Genomic DNA, 20,805 nt, shown 5'->3' on the forward strand with positions numbered 1-20,805 from the left:
CCGACAGATCTTTATCTACAGATTGGGAAATTGCGCAGGTCGCACCAGTGTTTAAGAAGGGTAGTAAGAGTAATCCATCGAGCTACAGACCTATATCATTGACGTTGGTTTGCAGTAGGGTTTTGGAGCATATACTGTATTCAAACATTATGAATCACCTCAAAGGGAACAATCTATTGATACGTAATCAGCATGGTTTCAGAAAACATCGTTCTTGTGCAACGCAGCTAGCTCTTTATTCGCATGAAGTAATGGCCGCTATCGACAGGGGATCTCAAGTTGATTACGTATTTCTAGATTTCCGGAAAGCTTTTGACACCGTTCCTCACAAGCGACTTCTAATCAAGCTGGGGTATTGCCTTAGGTGTGCAACTGGATTCATGATTTGCTGTCAGGAAGGTCACAGTTCATAGTAATAGATGGCAAATTATCAAGTAAAACTGAACTGATATCAGGTGTTCCCCAGGGAAGCGTCCTGGGACCTCTGCTGTTCCTGATCTATATAAATGACCTGGGTGACAATCTGAGCAGTTCTCTTAGGTTGTTCGCAGATGATGCTGTAATTTACCGTCTAGTAAGGTCATCTGAAGACCAGTATCAGTTGCAAACCAATTTAGAAAAGATTGCTGTATGGTGTGGCAGGTGGCAGTTGACGCTAAATAATGAAAAGTGTGAGGTGATCCACATGAGTTCCAAAAGAAATCCGTTGGAATTCGATTACTCGATAAATAGTACAATTCTGAAGGCTGTCAATTCAACTAAGTACCTGGGTGTTAAAATTACGAACAACTTCAGTTGGAAAGACCACATAGATAAAATTGTGCGGAAGGTGAGCCAAAGGTTACGTTTCATTGGCAGGACACTTAGAAGATGCGACAAGTCCACTAAAGAGACAGCTTACACTACACTCGTTCATCTCTGTTAGAATACTGCTGTGCGGTGTGGGATCCTTACCAGGTGGGACTGACGGAGGACATCAAAAGGGTGCAAAAAAGGGCAGCTCATTTTGTATTATCACATAATAGGGGAGAGAGTATGGCAGATATGATATGCGAGTTGGGATGGAAGTCATTAAAGCAAAGACTTTTTCGTCACGGCGAGATCTATTTACGAAATTTCAGTCACCAACTTTCTCTTCTGAATGCAAAAATATTTTGTTGAGCCCAACCTACATAGGTAGGAATGATCATCTAAATAAAATAAGAGAAATCAGAGTTCGAACAGAAAGGTTTAGGTGTTCGTTTTTCCCGAGCACTGTTCAGGAGTGGAATGGTAGAGAGATAGTATGATTGTGGTTCGACGAACCCTCTGCCAAGCACTTAATTGTGAATTGCAGAGTAATCGTGTAGATGTAGATGTAGATGTAGACTATGGAAGATCAGAACTCCAGATTGTCAAACCTATTCCAACAATGACACATAACAAAGATGTTCTAGGCAGTTGTTTGCTGTTGGAGGTGTTGTTATCCTGCCATCATCAACAAGATGAGTTCCAGTCATCAGTCGGAATGCTCCGCTAAACATTGAAGCTTTTGTCAATTGCAAATTGCTACTCAGGCTCACAAAAGAAAGCCATGTGCCAGTGACTATCATACACATTGTTGGTGGTTGAGAAGAACAATTAAATCACTAACTCTAACAAATCATCCATAAAGGTATGTGAATAGGAACAGCTGAAGCAATCCAGGAAGGACAGCTTAGTGTCATCAATGAAGAATCATGCTCTATTACCACTACAACCAACGCAAGGGTGGAAGTTACAATCTAACTGCCAACAGGATCTGGCCTGATCGAGGAAAATTGTTGGTGCATCAATTTTCAGATGCTTCCAAATCTGGAGAGTAGAAAAGTCATACCAAGCAGCCTATAGCAAGCCCTGTGTCAACAATGAGGATCACCCACTAAAAGCCAGGGCTCATATCCAGTGATCCCAGATGAACAACAGATAATCCAGGAGGAAATGGAGAAGATACAAGATGACACTGATGAACACTCAGAGAATCCTTGGTCCTTTCCTGTGGTCCTTGTGAAGAAGAGTAGTACATGGCATTCCTATGTTGACTAGCAACAGAAGAACAAAATCACCACTGAAGATGTCTACCCCTTTCCAAGAACAGATGATAACCAAGACTGCTTAAAAGGAGCGAAATATTTTTCAACCATGGACATATGGGCAGGCTACTGGCAAACTGAGTTTGATGAGGGTGACTGGGAAAGCCTGGTTTCCTAACCCCTGATGGCCACTATGAGTTTTAAGTTATACTATCTGCACCATGTAACATCCCAGCCACCTTCAAACATATGATGGACAACTTGGATCAACATCTTATACGAATGATATCTCTCCATTATCCGGAGGGTATTGTCAAATTCTCAAAGATACTTGAAGAACATCGAAGTGCCTTGACAACTATGCTGAAGTTTGTTCAGACCACAGGGATCCACCTGATTCTGAAAAAAAGCCTCTTCACTGCATAAGAAACAAAAATCTTGGGGACCTATTAAATAGTGATGGAGTCTATCCTGATCCAGAGAAAGTAAGAGTGATCAAAGATTTCCCAACTCCTCAGCACATTCATGATGTGAGAACTTTTTTTTCATAATATACTTGTACTGCTAGTGATTCATAGAAGACTTCTGTACCGAGGCAGGTACCTTGCAAGGAATACTGCAAAGACTCCAAATTTTGCTGGAATGAGGTACAAGGAAGATCTTTTCTTGTCCACATGGAACCACTAACATCTTCTCCAGTCCTATCATTGTATGATGAGTATATTGAGACAGAACTTTACACCAACAATAGTGTTTATAGGATAGGTGCTGTTCTAGTGAAAATTCAGGAAGGTGCTGAAAAGTGATAGTACATGCTTGCAGAGTACTCTGTAAGTCTGAAATTAATTATTCTGTGACTGATAAAGAGGACCTTGCAGCTTTTTGGACCATCAACAAATTCTGGCCTTATTTATCTGTCAAACCATCATCACTGTGATGGGCCATCATTATCTATGCTGGCCGACTAGTCTGAAGGATTTTGGCAGGTTGAATAGAAAGTGGGCACTGAGGCTTCAGGAGTACAGTCATGGTGGTACACAAAAGCAGTGCTAACCCAAAGATGATGACTGCCTTTCTATGGCCTACTATTTGGAAGTATTTCTACAACATTCCAATGTCTGGTCACCTGGGATTTGTGAAGCCTCTAGAGAGAACTAGATGCAGGTATCACTACCCAGGACTCTAACAATCTGTTAGACACTACCTGAGTCACTGTAAGGAATGCCATTGATGGAAGCACATGCTGCATTTACTTCCAGGATATCTGGTACTAATTCCGCATGCAGCAGTTCCATTCCACTGAACTGAAATCAATCTCTTACAGAGGTTCCTGAAGTTGACAAATGGTATTTGACTACTTGACCTGCTATACCATTACCAAAGCTGTGCTGACTGCCTGACTCCAGACATGCAAAGTTCCTTGTGGAAAACATCAGTTTGAAGCACGGTGCACTCAGTGTGATGATCTCTGATCATGGAAAAGTTTTTCAGTCAAGGGTAGAATTAGAGGTAATTTCATATTGCAACATCACCCACAGGATGAGAACCGCCTACCATCCACAGACAAATGGCCTATAGAACACTTTAATAATACATTGGGAGATATGCACTTAATGTACATGGTTTTCAAACAGAGATATTAGGGTACAGTACTGCCCATCAAGACATTTACATACAGCACAGCAAAGCAACACATTACAGGTTTCATACTATTTTTTTCTACTCCATAGTCATGAGGCTGAAACCACAATGGATACACTGTTCCCATTTCAACTAGGCAATACTCAGGATGCTTATGTGAAACATCTAATCACCAGGACCAAAGAAGCAAAGAAGCTGGCTCACATATGGAAGTTGGGTGCACAGGAGAAAGACAGAACATTACAACACCAAACAATGATGAGTGAGATACAGCCCAGGAGACTTGGTATGGATTTTTACAACTGTGAGGGAAGTGGAACTATTGGAAGTGTTACCAAAGAATTACTTTCCACACCATATTCCTTGTCATTTGGTGGACATCATTTTTAAGTCAAGGATTATGACCCTTTACCAAAAACATAAAATCACATGGAAATTATCCCTGTCCACCATGTGAAGTGCTACTACAGTCTACAGGTTAAAACTATTATTATTATTATTGTTATTGTTATTATTTATGGCAGTTAAACATCACTTCAGAAAAACAAGTACAATATGTACTTAATTTACAAATTTATAGACATATTATTTACATAATTTATCACATCTGCAGTACTGCACCCTGCTGGGTGCAGATTTTCTTATATTCCCTCAAAAGATTATTCTTTCTTCTCGGGTTATGTGGGTGAATGAAACTCAGGGCAGGTAGCCGGAATACTGGAGTGGACTTGATTGAGTCAGTAATAATCCACATTGTTTGATTTAGTTGCATTAACCAACTTCATGATGTTGCTGTTTATTGAGACAGGGATGCTTTATTCTACTGCTGATTAGGCCAGGCTGAGAGTGGATGATCATAAGGTTGAAGCTGAAGAACTCCATGTTGTACCCCACAATTTTTCAAGAATATTATTTCTTGACTTCAATTTAGCTGTAGTATTTGTTAGGCATTGTTCACATGACAGTTTTTTGTCAAGTATAATCCCAAGGTACTGTGGATATACATTATGGGCCAGGCAGTTTTACTCAAAAAATATGTCCAGACCTTGGTTGGCTAGGATATTACTCTGATAAAAGCAAGTCAATTCAGTTTTGTTAGAGTTTGGTTGAAACCCCATTTACAAAAATATTATCCCTTAGACCTAGGTCTTTTGAAAAAAAAATGTCTTTGGTGACTTGGTTTGTTTGTGCTGTGTTGCTATCACCCAGTTATCAGCATCAGGGTCTCAGGGAATAATAAAAACAGTTTCAGTCTCAAAGGACAAGGGCAGACCTAGGAACCATATGTATTACAGTAGTAAACTGTTGTAGCTGTGTTGGGAAAAAATCAGAGCTCTAGGTACTAACAGAAAGCACTGAAGCACTAGTTTTTATAGATCCTGAAAGCTGGCTAAAACCAGAGATAAGTTCAGATGAAATTTTCACAAAGAACCTAATACTGCCCAGAAGGAACTGATCAAATACAGTTGGCGTGGCATGTTTGTTACTCTTAGAAGTATCCTTTGTTACTGATAGAAGTACCCTATGTTGTCACAAAAATGAATTAGATAGTTCCTTTGAGTTACTATGGGTAGAGGTTATACTTGACAACTGAAATAAATTAATACCTGGTTCCTTTTACCAATCTGCTGTCTCAGATGATACAGTTGGCTGAACAGTTAAAAAGAGGACTTCAGTCTCATTTCAGAAAGGTATCCCACTCACACTATCATAATTGATGGTGACTTCAATACCTTGATATATTAGCCAAAATACATACTTAAAATTGGTGGTAGGTGTAAAACATCATTCAAAATTATACTAAGTGCTTTCTCCAAAAATTCTTTTGAATAGTTAGTTCAGGAGCCCACTCAGAGTGTAAAAGTTGTGAAAACATACTCAACAGCATATAATCCCAAGCAAATAGTGAGCATTATGACACATAAAGGGATTAGTGACCACAAAGTCTTATAGTGAGACTAAATATCATAACGTCCAAACCCACCGAAAACAAATGCAAAATATAGCTATTTTAAAAAGTGGATAAAAATTAGCTTGATGCCATCCTAGGAGTGCATCCGTTCCTTCCAAACTGACCAGGTATGAAACTCTATCTCACAATCTGGCAGAAAATCCAAAGAGATTCTGGTTGTATGTGAAGTACACCGGTGGCATGACACAACCAATAAGTCCACTACGTGGCAGTGGTAATGTTATCGATGAGACTGCCACTAAAATGGAGTTACTAACTACGGTTTTCTTAAATCACTTCACTAAAGAAGATTAAGTATATATACCAGAATTCGACTCAAGAGCTGCTGCCAACATGAGTAACTGAGAAGTAGGTATCCTCTGTGTAGCACAGCAGCTTAAATTACTTAATCAAGGCAAGTCCTCTAGTCCAGACTATACATAAAGCAGATTCTTTCGAAGTATGCTGATATAATAGTTCCACACCTAGCCATCATACACAACTGCTCATTCAACAAAAGACCCATACCCCAAGACTGGAAAGTTATACACATCACATCATTTCTCAAGAAAGGAAATGGGAGTAATCTGATGAACTACAGACCCATATCAATGAAGTTGATTTGCAGTAGGATTTTGAAACATGTACTGTGTTTGAACATTATGAATTACCTCAAAGAATACGAGTTGTTGTCACACAATCAGCACTGATTCAGAAAAGGTCATTCTTGAGAAACACAATTAGATCTTTACTTTCGTGAAGTAATGAGTGCTATTGACAGGGTATCTCAAACTTATTCCATATTTCTAGATTTCAGAAAGACTTTTGACACCATTCCACACAAGAGGATTCTAATTGAATTGTGTTCCTATGGACTATCCTCTCAGTTGTGCAACTGGATTCGTGATTTTTTTATCAGAGAGGTCACAGCTCATAGTAATTGATGGAAAAAGATTGAGTAAACAGAAGTAATGTCAAGCATTCCCCAAGGAAGTTTTATTGGCCCTCTTTTGTTTCTAATCTATAAAAGTGATTTAGGAGATGATCTGATCAACCATAAGATTTTTTGCAGATGATAGTGTCATTTACTGTCTAGTAAAATTGTCAGAACAAAACAAAATGCAAACTGATTTTGATAAGACACCTGTATGGTGCAAAAAGTAGCAATTGAATGTTAGTAATTAAAATTTTGAGGTCATCCACATGAGTACTAGAAAGAATCCATCAAATTTTGGTCACATGGTAAATCACAAAAATCCAGAGTTTATCAATTCAACTAAATACCTAGGAATTACAATTATGAACAACTTAAATTGAAATAACACATAGACACTGTTGTGGGGAGGCAAACCAAAAACTGTGTTTTTTGGCAAAATGCTTATGAGTCACAACAGGTACTAACAACACTGCCTACAATATACTTGTCAATCCTCTGCTGGAGTATTGCTGTGCAGCATGGGATCTGTACGAGATAAGATTGATGAAGGACAATGAAACAGCTCAAAAGAAGGGCAGCTCATTTTGTATTACTGTGAAATAGGGGAGAGAAGGTCATGGGACATCCAGTGGCAATTATTAAAATGAAGGCATTTTTTGTTGTGGTGAGATCATTTCAATAAACTTCTGTCACCAACTTTCTCCTGCAAGTGAGAAATACTTTGTTGGCAGCCACCTACATAGGGAGAAATGATCATCATTGTAATAAAGTAGGAGAAATTAGAGCTTGCTCAGAAATATTTAGTTGTTTGTTTCCCTACACACTGTTTGACAGTGAAACAGTAAAGAATTAGAGTGGAGGTGGTCCAATGAACCTCATGAATCGCAGTGTAGTCACCTAGATGTAGATATGGAGGGAGCTAAGCTGCAAGCTCAAGCTATGCCATACACAGTGCAACATGTGGTTAGTGTCCCTGGCTAATGTGTTGCAAGTCACCAGTTCAAACCCAATCATGATTTCAAAGCTTGTGAAGGTACAAGCACTTTACACTCTCTGTCGGGAAGTCCGTTCTGTGATGGCTGTATATCGTTGTTTATAATAAAACTGCTTTCAGTTGGAATAAAGTGATGTATTTCATTTATGCACCTGCTTTTGAATTAGGACTTAATGTGGTTACAACACAACATCAGAGTATGGCACGTATTAAAATTGCTACTTTCGATATCACATGTAAATAACAATATTATGAAAAGGATAGTTGTTACTCACCATATAGCAGAGATGCTGAGCCACAGACAGGCATAACAAAAAGACTATCACAAAATGAGCTTTCAGTCAACAAGGTCTTCATCGGAGATAGGACACACACACACACACAAATAAACAAACAAAGTTTGAGTTTATGTGAGTGTGCATGTGTGTATGTTCTGTCTCCGATGACGACCTTGTTGGCTCAAAGCTCATTTTCTGACGGTCTTTTTGTTGTGCCTATCTGCAACTCAGCATCTCTGCTATGTGGTGAGCAGCAACTATTCTTTTCATAATATTGTTACAGTCCATCCTGATTTTCCCTTTGTTACATGTAAATAACATACTCAAACCATAACTGAGAATTGTGTACTTAATGACACATCTCTAGTATTACAACTCAGAGTTGTGAATGTACTTTATTATAAAAAGTACAAGTAAGTACTTTTGAGACAAATGAGTATATATAAAAAATTCCTAAAATTGTGGAAGAAAGTAAGACACTGCAGTAGATATCTGTATTCTGTACATTCTACAGAAATATACATAAATGTATGTGTAAAGGTTAGCAGATACTCATAATATGTGGTTTTCATTCTTTTAAATGTAAATATTTCAACTCAACTATATAAATATGTAGGTCTCCATCACTACAGTACTTGGGTGTATTGGTAACTGATATATTAAAAAAATCAAGTAACAAGGATCTGGGAAGAACTGCATATTTTATAACAGACTCTCATGCAGTATTAAGAATCTAGATAGGCCTATATATAAGGAGAAATCAAAAAGATTGAATTGGAAAACTGTACAGTCCAGAATCGATATACCAATCAGGTAAAATCACCATGAGTGTTAAGGCAGTCACCCCACCAATGCATCTGGTTGAAGATACCTGTTTGGTAAAACACAGTGTCCGGCTGTTTGAAGAAGTCCATAGCTGCCTCCTGCATATCTTCATCTGACAGGAATTGTTCAATCTTCAAGGCCTTTTTTAAGAGACCAACAACATGATAATCACATGGAGTGACATCACAATTATAGGACAGGTGCTTGAGTCTATCCCACTTGACTTGTGCAATTTCTGTGTTACATTTGCGATATGGGGACGTGCATTATCATGAAGCAGCAGCACCCCTTGTTACACCATTTCACAAGTGTGGTTTCCGATAGACATGCTGTCCCATTCCCAGTTTTCATTCTCAGGTTGATGTCTACCGGTGTTTGTCCTTCAGCAGTCAAGAAAAGTACAACACATTTGGTAATACAGTGCAACCCCTATTTTGTACCTCTGAGTGGCCCAGACTTAAAAAACACAAAATAGAGGAAAATTCAGAATTGAGGGCTACTGTCATGTGGCTAGGGCCTCCCGTCGGGTAGACCATTCACCTGGTGCAGGTCTTTGGAATTGACGCCACTTCAGCAACCTGCGCGTCAATGAGGATGAAATGATGATGATTAGCACAACACAACACCCAGTACCTGAGTGGAGAAAATCTCTGACCCAGCTGGGAATCGAACCCGGGTCCTTAGGATTGACATTCTGTCACACTGACCACTCAGCTACTGGGGACGGACTCAGAATCAAGGAAAATGTTAAAACTGCCACCCCATGAGCAAAATCATATGTAATTGGCATATATGTTTAAAATCATAACCCTCTCCATTACAGTGTACAAAATTTGTATAAGTGAAGGAAATGAAATGTAAAATACAATGTTTATACAAAAATTAGAAAATTTGTATAAGTGAAGGAAATGAAATGTAAAATACAATGTTTATACAAAAATTAGAGGTAATGAATTTCATCCATTCCTAAAAAATCATAATGCATAACAGCAAGTAAAAACTTGTCAAAAAATTGAAGTTGGCATCTGGGTACAAAGTAATTGAGCTATTTTCTGGCAAGCTACGACCACAATTAATTTGTCAATACACACATTTTAAGAGATCTTTCCTTTGGCTTTCCCACAAAAAAAGTAAAAATTAATCAACAAGGTGAATTAAATGGAAAACTTTGAAGTACAGTGAAATGCCTCAGACTCTAAGATGTGTGTGTTTTTCTTCTACAGCCAATGGCAGTGCAACATTCTCTGGTGATGTGAGTGGAGTGACCTCTAGTGTATCACTCATGAACTTTTCCTCGTTCAATGTGTTGAGTGGTCAAAGTGGAATGTTCTGCAGTATTGCCAATGTGTACCATTTGCCCTTTGAACTCATCACTTGCTGTAGTGTAAACCTATTTATACCAATGAATATGAAATAAAGTTAAGTCTGCTGTGATTTCAGTGTTTCTCTGTTCCAGCAATCCATTACATTTACAACAATCTGTCTGGCATCACAATGCATTAAACACCGATGAAGACTGCAACAAAGACTAAAAAGCCATTGCACAACTGTTCACTGAACAAATCCTGTTAATTGTGGTGCCACACATAGCAAATGGAGTAGGCTACATTGGCAGCAGTTGGTAGAGGCATGATAGGTTCTAGATTCTGTCGACAGGCTCTGAGCAGAACTACTGTAAGTACAATAAATCCATGGTAGTGAAGGGCGTATCAGGTATAACTTCATAAATTAAACCTAAGTGAAAGCCACGGTCACTCCATTTGCTATACATCAACCACATCAGCTGTACTTTGCAACAACCCACCAAACAAGGTTGCTGTTTATCACTCTATATGCTAGAAGACATTAGCGTGACATCACCATGCTGTGCAACTATTGGCTGCAGGTGGAAAACAAACACCCGAGATGTTAGAAACATCCAAGGTGTTGTAATGTGTAAGATGTAATATGTTTCGAAGATTTCAGTTTATTTCACCGTGCAGGCTATAAATTTTTGCTATTTTTGAGTTGAACATAAAATGAAAGAACCGTCAAAACTGTGTGTTTTTAAGACATAATTTGTAGCAATAGTGTGTTGGGAAATGGCTCAATTAGCTCATACATCATTAACAAAAGTGATGGTCTTTTGAATTACATACCCTACAATATTATCAGTATCAAAATCCACTTTTCTTCCTGATAGACGTATTATATGATGTAAAATTCTGAAATTTCTTTCTTGTTTGCTTATGGATTTGTGATTCAGTTATGTCAGTTGACATTATGAGTGTTCGCAAAATTGCTGCCTAGGAGGAGGAGAATAAAATTCTCACACTGACTTTGATTTAAAGCTTCTGTGCCTGTTTATAGTTTATAATCCAGTAATTTAGGAATTTCAAATGTTTCATAGGCTAAGGTCTGTAAAGTTATTATGTAGTGAGCTGAACAAAGCAGTGAGCTCATTTTATGTGTGTTAGTCTGGTGCACTAACTGTTGGGTGACATAACAAGTGGCCAGCCAACAAGAGCTCACTAGCCAGTAATGGCTGACATTTCCTTGATTCTGACTGAACGTATACTTCGAGGCTTAGCGCTTGAATTTAAAAGGTTGATGATCACTGTCATTGCTTAATACAGTACATCAGAAATGCATGCAAAGAGACAAGACTTGAGTTATAATTGGCACAAGAAAATGTGGCGCTGTGTGCCTCCATCACACATTGCCTCGCTCCGGAACATTTCACATTGACTGTCAAGTTTTCCCATTTCTGCAGCAGCCTAGCAGTAGTGTATCATAATTGTGCAGTAAAGCTAAACATTGCAAGCTGTGTTGGTAGAACCAATCGTGGATTATATCAGCATTTCCTCTCTCACCCTTCCCCTTTCTGCAATGGCCTACAATATTCCCCTAATTCTACCATCACCTGTAGTCTTTTGTGTCACTTATAACTCATTCAGTCACATCAGATATCAAGAGGAAGAAAACGGGATGAAGTCAAGTGAGATACCATGCAAGAATTCCTCAATAGGAGGAAATACAAAATCAGGGAATTTTTAGCATTGATCTTGGATGATTTTCACATGGGGTATGAATTTATGGTGTAGAATCATGAAAAATGTAAAACTAGAGAAAGTAAAATCAAAGTTCCATTCTAATTCACATTTCTGCATTTACCACATGCACACCAAAAAGACAAGAATACCATACTAATGCCTTGTCTACATGTTGGTACTTATTTACCTGCCTTGGGGTCACACTATGTTGTGTATATGCTGCAGCAGTGCCCTCAAATGAAAAACCTTTTGATCACTCATTATACAAAGGGAAATTAAAATGTTGCATTATCCCTACTTGTGGCTGAAGTGTAAGCAAATACTTAGAACTGAGAATGTATGACATCATTTTTAAATAAAGGAGATGGGTAAGTTATGTTTTCTTGTTTTTTCATTCAGTTACAGATGCAAGAGTAGTTTTGGGTGTTTTACAGTTAAGTGCTTTGGGACCATTGCTGTTCTTGTTGTATGTTAATGACCTTGCAGACAACTTTGATAGCAATGTGAGACTTCCCACATATGATGCACTTATAATGAAGCACTGCCTGAAAAAAGTTACACAAATATTCAGTCAATGTGCAAAGATGGGCAGCTTGGCTTAAACATTCAAACATGTAAAACTTTTCAACATTTCACAAAACTGAAAAGTGTGGTCTCCTATGACTACAGTATCAGTGAGTCACAGTTTGATTTGGTCAATTCATATGCATTCTCGTGTGTAAGACTTTGTAGGAACATGAAACAATGGAATGATCACAAGGGGTGAATTGAGGATAAAGCAGATGGCAGATTTCAGTTTATTGGCAGAACACTAGGAACATGCAACCAGTCTACAAAAGAGATTGCTTACAAATCATTCATGCAACCTATCCTAAAATACTGCCCACCTGTGTGGGACCCATAAAAAATAAGACTAAAAGGGTTATTGAATGTATACAGAGGATTGCATGAATGGACACTAGTTTGTTTGACCTGTGAGGGACTGTAACAAAGATGCTGATGGAACTGAAATGGTAGACACTTGAAGGAAGATGCAAACTATGCTCAGAAAACCTACTTACAAAATTTCAATAACTGGCTTTAAATTACAATTGTTGGAATATACTATAACTCCTTACATATTGCTCAGACAGTATTGTGAGTGCTACAGCAATCACATTAATTCTTCCCACACCCCATAGCAAATGGAACAGGAAGAAACTCTTATTAACTGGTACAAACAGAAATACCCCGGCCATGCTTTTGACACTGTTTTGCAGAGTATTTGATTTAGAGGTAGATATTGACTCTACTATTTCTGCACACTCTGCTGATGACCAAGTGAAGGAGAAAATCAGGAAATATAGGAGAGAACTTTAGAGGTTTGGAATCATTCTTTTTTAACTTTACAGTGTTTGCACCCATATTTTAAATTTGTAATTTTTAATTTACTACATAATAACTATTTAAATTTTCTGCACTGCAGTAGATGGATAATGAACAGCCGGTACCAAGAAGAGGATAAGTTAACCGAAAAGATCAGTTCTGCTTGCTTAACACTTACACACCTACAGACAAAATTTGTAGCATACATTGGATACTTTACTGGGTACTATCCTATGAAACAGACTTATGTCTTAATGCAGATTAGGTTGGAAAGTAATCATTATACATGAGTGTATTCTGTAAAATAGAAAATAAAACATTTTGTTAAAAACTCTTCAAAGGACTTGAAAATTTTGTATTTAAATGCAAATACATTTACTCCCTAATGGTATTAGTCATTTCAGTGAGAGTGAATTTATGATTAACTGACAAATTCACAACCACAACACTGAAACTATACATAATTTCTATATGGACTATGCCTTTCTATCTATGGACCACAATGAAGTTTTATAACCTAGTGTAACAGTCTTTAACAGTTTGCTAGTAGACAAGAGAAATCTGTGAATATTCAAAAACAAAGTAAAAAAACAGCACCAGCACATTATTAGCCATTTCTACAGCAATTTATCAGAATATCTGTACTGGGGGACATAAATCTGAGTTGGCATTAATGTCCATGCTAAACACATTTTTTTTTAAATTTTCTAATACAACTGTATAGACTGCTAACAGGATTTTATGAGTCCCTGTTATTAATTAAGCAAATAAAATAGCTCCAATTATAGTTTATCATTGGAATACTTAACAGAAGAATCCTGCAATGGCTGTTGCTTCCTGTTAATGTGTAATTTGATTCATTCTACATTCCTGAAGACTCTGCTTCATGAAAGGCTTGAAGGATCACAATTTGTCAATGAAGAAATGAACCTAACTGGGAAATCATTTGAGACTTTCATAGCTGCACTTCCATTCACTGTTATATATGGCATTATGTTCTGGGTGAACCAGCATCAGTAAAAAAATATTTTCTCTACCCAAAACAGAGTAATCAGCCATGTACAAGTTCTACCTTAGATACCCATGCAAAAACTTTTACAGAAAATTAATGACTTTGACAAGAAAATTTCAGTCATTTATGTGTATTACTTTCATGAAAAACTTTCCACAGAAATAAAAACACCCATATCACAACCACAACACAAAGAGAAGTGACCTACATTCTGAACTAAAAAGCCATAGTATAAGGGAGAAAGGAGCATATTATACCAGCATGAAAGTGTGTTCTCCTTCAATTCGGTCTACTGTCAATTAACCTTCAAAATTTGAACAGCAGTTTTAATTATTTTTAGTGTACAAAAATAATAGAGTAACAAAAATGTTTGCCCTACTCTTTGACAATCTTTAATTAGTTACAAATAAGTCTAAAAATATGTTGTTAACTTAAATATTAGCATATTTTGTTAAATGTACATCAAGTTTTAAGTTTGCTGCAAATAATACATGTTATGAATGTACAAATAGGTACAAATTATTTATTACCTCCCCTTTCACATTTATGTATGCATATTCTCACTTATACAATATCAATGAGGAAAGATTTAAAAGTAAATAAAAAAGTTTACTTAAAGTAAGTATCAGTAGCAATGACATATGACTATATGAGAGCCAAAGGTATCTAAATTAAAACTGATAAATTTAATTGTATATTTATCAACAACTGTATTTAAAATATAACTTGAAACAGTTTATGTTACTTTGTATATGTGTATATATATACAATGTTGCTCTAACTTACAGCACAGAGTCCACAACATGAGGGCATACTAAATCTCTGAGAAGAGTTGGCATTCAGATTCCTTCAGATGTTACTCAAATCAGATATCAGCTAGCGTATTAAATATGGCAGCTGTCAAATATGAAATTAAGAAACTGCCACAGATTATCTCATAATTACCTTAATGTTAGTCAATGATTACACAGCTTTGGTACTGTAGTTATCAAACACAAATTAAATGTTTAGCATATACAAATTGTCTTAGAAAATGCCTTTTTATATAGATATATCACTGTATATAGTTCTAATGTGTCAAGAAACATTCCTGAAGGGAAAGCTGTCAGTACAGTACACATTATCTTATCTGTTACTGAGTTTGTAAGATAACTTTTCAATTGATATCTCACCTACAAGTTGGTCACTCAGTATCTGTTAATGATAAGCACTCACAATGTCTCTGCTGACAGAATTCCTTTAATGTAAGAGCTCATTTTGAGCTTTGACAGTTGCATGTAATACGGTATCTATAATATTTACCTATAAAAATAAACTATATTTTTCTTCCCAAATAAATATTTTACTATCCATAATAACCAAAAGTTATGGTCTTATGTACACTTAACTCCTCACATTTATGTTTAACATATTTATAATAAAGATAACTTGCAGTAAGTGTACATAAAAAATGTACAAATCAAAATTATGAAATTTAATGTTCAAATATTTGATTATGAAGAAATAGACTGTAACATCTGTTTGCCTAAAGAAAAAGGGTATGGCATAACTCTTTGCTACATAAAATACAAAACAAATGGGATGTCAGATGCATAACACTTAAACATAGCACAGTAAGCATTATTGAAATTCACTCTGTGTGTGTGTGTGTGTGTGTGTGTGTGTGTGTGTGTGGTGTTCTCTTTTCTTTTATTTTCTCTTCTTCATCTTCTTCTTCTTCCCTTTTTTTGTATTTTTTTCCAACCAAGAAGCTGAACTAATTTGTTGAATAGTATAGCATATTCTCACTAATTTTTTGTAATTATTGTCATTATTAAAAACTAATACATAATTATAGAAACTGAAAGTAAAATAGCATAGTGATCAGTCTATAGCATAGTGATCAATCTAAAAGATGTTAAAGCATTAGTGGCTGCATATGCACAAGTTTTATTACAAGGAGTCACAGACAAGATGCTCATTTATTCATCTGAGAATGGTAATGCCACGTTTCAATATGTCCACAAAAAACCAAATCATCCAGAGATGTTTTTTCTGACATGTTTATCTACAGACAATTGTTTACACTGTAAGCTACTGTATTAATGTTATTTTTCTAATACTATAAATTAGGGCAGACTGGTACTCACCACATAGAGGAAACACATCTGTCAACCACTCAACACCTTGCCTATGTGGTTGGTGGCAATCCATCCTAATTCATAATATTATTCCATCCATATTTTCCATTGTTTGATTTTTTTTCCAAAATCATTAGTTTAGTACAACATATGTGGAGAAAATATGATGTAGATAAAAACATTTACACACATTCACTCCACAGACATAGGCATCTGTGCAACAAGGGGTAAGATGGGGCACTTGTCCCTTCTCCCCACCCTCCCCCTGCCACCCAGAGATCTGAAATACATAGTTCTTATTCATATACTGAATGGACAATCATCCATTTTCTGGGATATAATAAGCTATTTATGTCACCTATAGAACATAGCAGTTTCTATGGCATGACATTTCTCAGAACTGAATATCTCATTTACATAAAAAATTACAATTTCAGAGCCGAATCCCCCCTCCCCCACTCCCAAACATTTCTCTTGATGCTCATTTCAATTTATTTTATTATTACTGAAAATTGTTCATTAATGTCATGTTTCGGTAATTGTTGTTGGGTCCATGCATGATATTAACTGCATTCTCTGTAGATATGCACTACAGTTCCAATTAATGTAACAAATTATACCACAATGTTTTGGGTGAAAGTTTCTATAATTCTGTTAGTTTAAAAATGTGTTTTCTTCTCATATTGGCCTCCAAATTTTTAAGTTAAAGCTCACTTGTCAGTCTCTTTAAGTTGACCATTGCTCTTCTTTCCCTATTCTGCTGTGAACTCAGGGTACTGTTCAACCAACTCTGACTAATTCTACAGGTAGGAGTTCCAAAAGCCCCATATCACTTTTCAGAAAATGTGCCAATTTCTGAAAAATGAAAAAAATAAATTGCCTCATTATACATGCAAATAACTGACACTGTGTGAATCTGCAGACCCTACAGTCTTCCAGCTCTAGACATTTAGTTTTTCAAGAGTCTTTCATATCATGTAATTATCTGTGGTGACTTAAACATTAATATGATGAAGCCTGATAAGGCTAGCAACAAATATGTGAATATTCTAAGCTGTTATGGAATATCCTCCCTGGTTAATTGTCCAACTAGAATAACGAAAGAATCTTCCTTGTCTATAGATCATGTAGCTACAGATATTGATAGTAAAAAATGTCATATTGTTGTCCAAAATCTGGGCCTATCAGACCACCACTGCCAGATCTTAAAAACTAACATTTATGTAGAAAATCCTCCTAAATGGTGTACATTCAAAAGAATGTTTTCCAAATCAGCCCTGTATGAGTTTAAATCCCAGATAGAATATGAAGATTGGGGGAAGTCCATGCAGAAACTAATGCAAATCAGAAATTTATCAAGTTCATGTCAATTTTTAAACTCAGATTTGAAGAGATGTTTCCCAAAACTATTTATCAAATTAAAACTACAAAGAGAAATCAATGGGCGACTACAGGTATCAAAAAATCCTCAGAAACTCTTAGATATCTCAACTCCATAAAAAATAATCAGTCTAACCCAGAAGTTCTGCAATTCTACAAAAAGTACAGGAAAATATACAGAAAGGTGCTGCTAGCTGCAAAAAAACTTTCAAACAACAAAATATTACTTCAAGCTGAAAACAAGAGCAAAGCAGCCTGGAACATCGTCAAACAGGAAACATCTAACTCTGCTAAAAAGGACCTCAATTCACATATTAAAAACAAAGATGTACCAGTAGATAACCCTAAACAATTAGCTGATTTTGTAAACTCATATTTCAGTAGTATTGCAAAAAAATTACAGCAGAAATTTCCAGATACGTATGATTTACCTACTCAGAACCAGCCAACAAACTCAATGGCGCTCTTGCCAACTACAGAAAGGGAAGTGGCACTAGTAGTACACCAACTAAAAAATAAAACTTCAGTAGGACTTGACAAAATCCCAGTCTGCGTAATTAAAGAATGTATAGACTCCATAAAGGGCTCATTAACAGACATAATTAATGAATCTTTCGAATCTGGATACTTTCCCCAATACCTAAAACAAGCAAAAGTTATACCTATCCTTAAAAACGGAGATGTGGAAAATGTAGAGAACTGCAGGCCAATTTCTATACTGTCTATCATTTCTAAAATAATAGAAATACTAGTCAAAAAGAGACTGCTAAATTACCTGAATAAATATAACCTTCTTTCCAATGACCAATTTGGATTTAGGCCCAGAAAGGCACACTATCTGCTATAGCACAGTTCACTAAAGTAATTTTAGAAACACTGGACAAAGGTGAAAATGTAAGTGGTATCTTTTTAGACTTGTCAAAGGCCTTTGATACAATTGACCACAAAATCTTATTTCACAAATTAGGGCAAATAGGAATAAGAGGTATGACAAAGAAGTGGTTCAAATCATACTTGGAAAACAGAGTTCAACGAGTTGAGATATCACAAGTTTCAAGCAATTCCCTTGTAAAACACCTGTCTGACCCAGAACATGTGAATATAGGTGTCCCACAGGGAACTGTACTAGGCCCAACATTGTTTCTTATATACATTAACGACTTCCCACAAAGTACCAGACATGGAGAAAAAATACTTTTTGCTGATGACAGCAACATAGTAATAACAGGTGAAAATCCAACACAACTGTCAGAAAGAGCAAACGAGGCTCTCAATGATGTCCACAACTGGTCATTAAAAAATAAAGTAACCCTAAATGTAAAGAAAACTAACTATATTAACTTCCAATTGAACAAAAAACACAATGCCACTAGAATAAAAGTTAATGATAATGAATTAGAATGTGTAACAAGTACCAAATTCTTAGGGATGAATGTAGACAGCCAACTGAAATGGACAAACCATGTCAAAATTTTAGCAAAGAAATTATCCACAGCATGCTATGCTCTTAGAATTCTTGCACCGGTATGCAATAATACCTGTCTTAAAATAACATATTGCACTCAGTCCTCAGCTATGGGATCATGTTTTGGGGAACAAGTGCCAGTAACATACAAACTGCGTTCAAAGTACAAAAAAGAGCCATACAAACAGTAACAACAGGGCCCACTGTCTAGAATTATTTAGAAAGCTAGGCATTCTAACTGTTGCTTGTGAGTATATCTTTCAGAACATAATGTTCATTAAGAAAAATCTCAACATGTATAACACAAACAGCATAATACATGACCGTGAAACAAGATCTTGTCACCACCTCCATCTAGATAGAAAGAACAAGGCAAAGACGCAAAAAAGTATATTTTATAATGGGATAAAACTGTATAACAAATTACCATAGGAAATTAAAGAAATAAATGAGCCCCTCACTTTCAGACAAAAGTTTAAAACCTTCTTAGTACATAAAAGTTGTTATACTGTAAAAGAATATTTAACATAGATGTAGATTATTAGCAACATATGACATTATCACCACAATACGATGTAATTATAAATGTGTGCATGACTAGTTATAAAAACTACACAAAATATGAGAAATCTGTTTCATTGTAAATGTAAATGTGTGCTCATGTTTTCTAAACTGACGTCATCTATACAATATATATTGTTCCATGGATGAATAAATAAATAAATAAATAAATATTCTCATGGGCATGTCAGTTTTTAGCAGGACTCAAAACATCACAGCTGCAATAACTATAATCTAAAATTCCCTTGAAGCATATAAACACTCCAAACCTTAATATTCTTACAATTATTATAGTTTTACCTTTAGAATGTATATCTACTTTTTATTTCACTGTGGATTTGTATCGTTTGAATGTTTACAAAAATAAACCATTTTCTTAGTATTAAATGTAGCATACAAAAAAATTTTATCTTATTTTAGAGACATTTTCAAAATTAGTAATTTTTGTTGTAGACATGGTATCACAGTTTTCTAAAGAAGTAAAATTGAACCATATTTAGTTCCAATTCTTGTTTTACAAACAAAATTAAATTTGAGGAATCCTAGAAATCCTAAAGGTTTCAAATGGTGTTGAAAATAGACAATGTTTGGTGCTTTCAGTCCCAATGTAATTGCTTCAGAGTTAACCACTAACATAAGCTGCTAATTGATTGTTGGAAGATTTAGTAAGTCAAAAATTAGTAATTCTACAAAACATACAACTTGCTCTTTCCTCCACAAGGACACAGGATTCTATATTAAACTGTGTTAAATGTTTAAAAGAGTCTATACATGTATCATCAAATTATTGTCATCATTGTGAGACTACCATACTTCTTTTAATACAGATGTATATGGACTGCTATCATTCAGTGCAGGAGATTAATTTACTGAACATCACAAGTTATAAAGCTTTGAAATAAAGATACATGCTGGAGGAAGGGTGGGGCAATGGACACCCTATCCAAATAATTTAATGTTGCTATATGCAACATGAGGATACACACTCTTGTGCTGATTTGATTTGTTTTATTTCATGTTCCACAGGTCCAACTGTGTTGGATTCACAAGGACGTGGAACGAGTCAGTTTTTTACAAATACAATCTGATAATCTTATAGCATATATAGAAATGTGAGTACATAATAATATAAAAATTTATACAGTAAATTCTTTGGGCAGCAATACAGAAAAAGAAAATACATATTTTCTTAG

At 36.0% G+C, this 20,805-nt stretch overlaps 1 protein-coding gene across 4 annotated transcripts in view; it reads right to left on the reverse strand.

The window, feature by feature from the left end:
* The window catches only part of LOC124547561 (cGMP-dependent protein kinase, isozyme 1-like), a 408,150-nt gene that overhangs the window by 353,636 nt on the left and 33,709 nt on the right, over nt 1-20,805 (reverse strand). Inside the window, exon 1 of one of the 4 annotated variants that reach the window (XM_047125115.1) lies at nt 15,032-15,172. The exons of 2 other annotated variants lie outside the window; for them this stretch is intronic. Coding sequence is in view for 1 of the 2 variants with exons in the window: in XM_047125114.1 (XP_046981070.1) it covers nt 14,873-14,899 (27 nt within the window). In the remaining variant the exon portion in view is untranslated. Of the gene's footprint in view, nt 1-14,872; nt 14,992-15,031; nt 15,173-20,805 lie in introns of those variants that run through there. One more of the 4 variants, XM_047125114.1, reaches the window with a different exon arrangement.

Source organism: Schistocerca americana, chromosome 1 (assembly GCF_021461395.2).
Source record: "Schistocerca americana isolate TAMUIC-IGC-003095 chromosome 1, iqSchAmer2.1, whole genome shotgun sequence".
Lineage (NCBI taxonomy): Eukaryota > Metazoa > Arthropoda > Insecta > Orthoptera > Acrididae > Schistocerca > Schistocerca americana.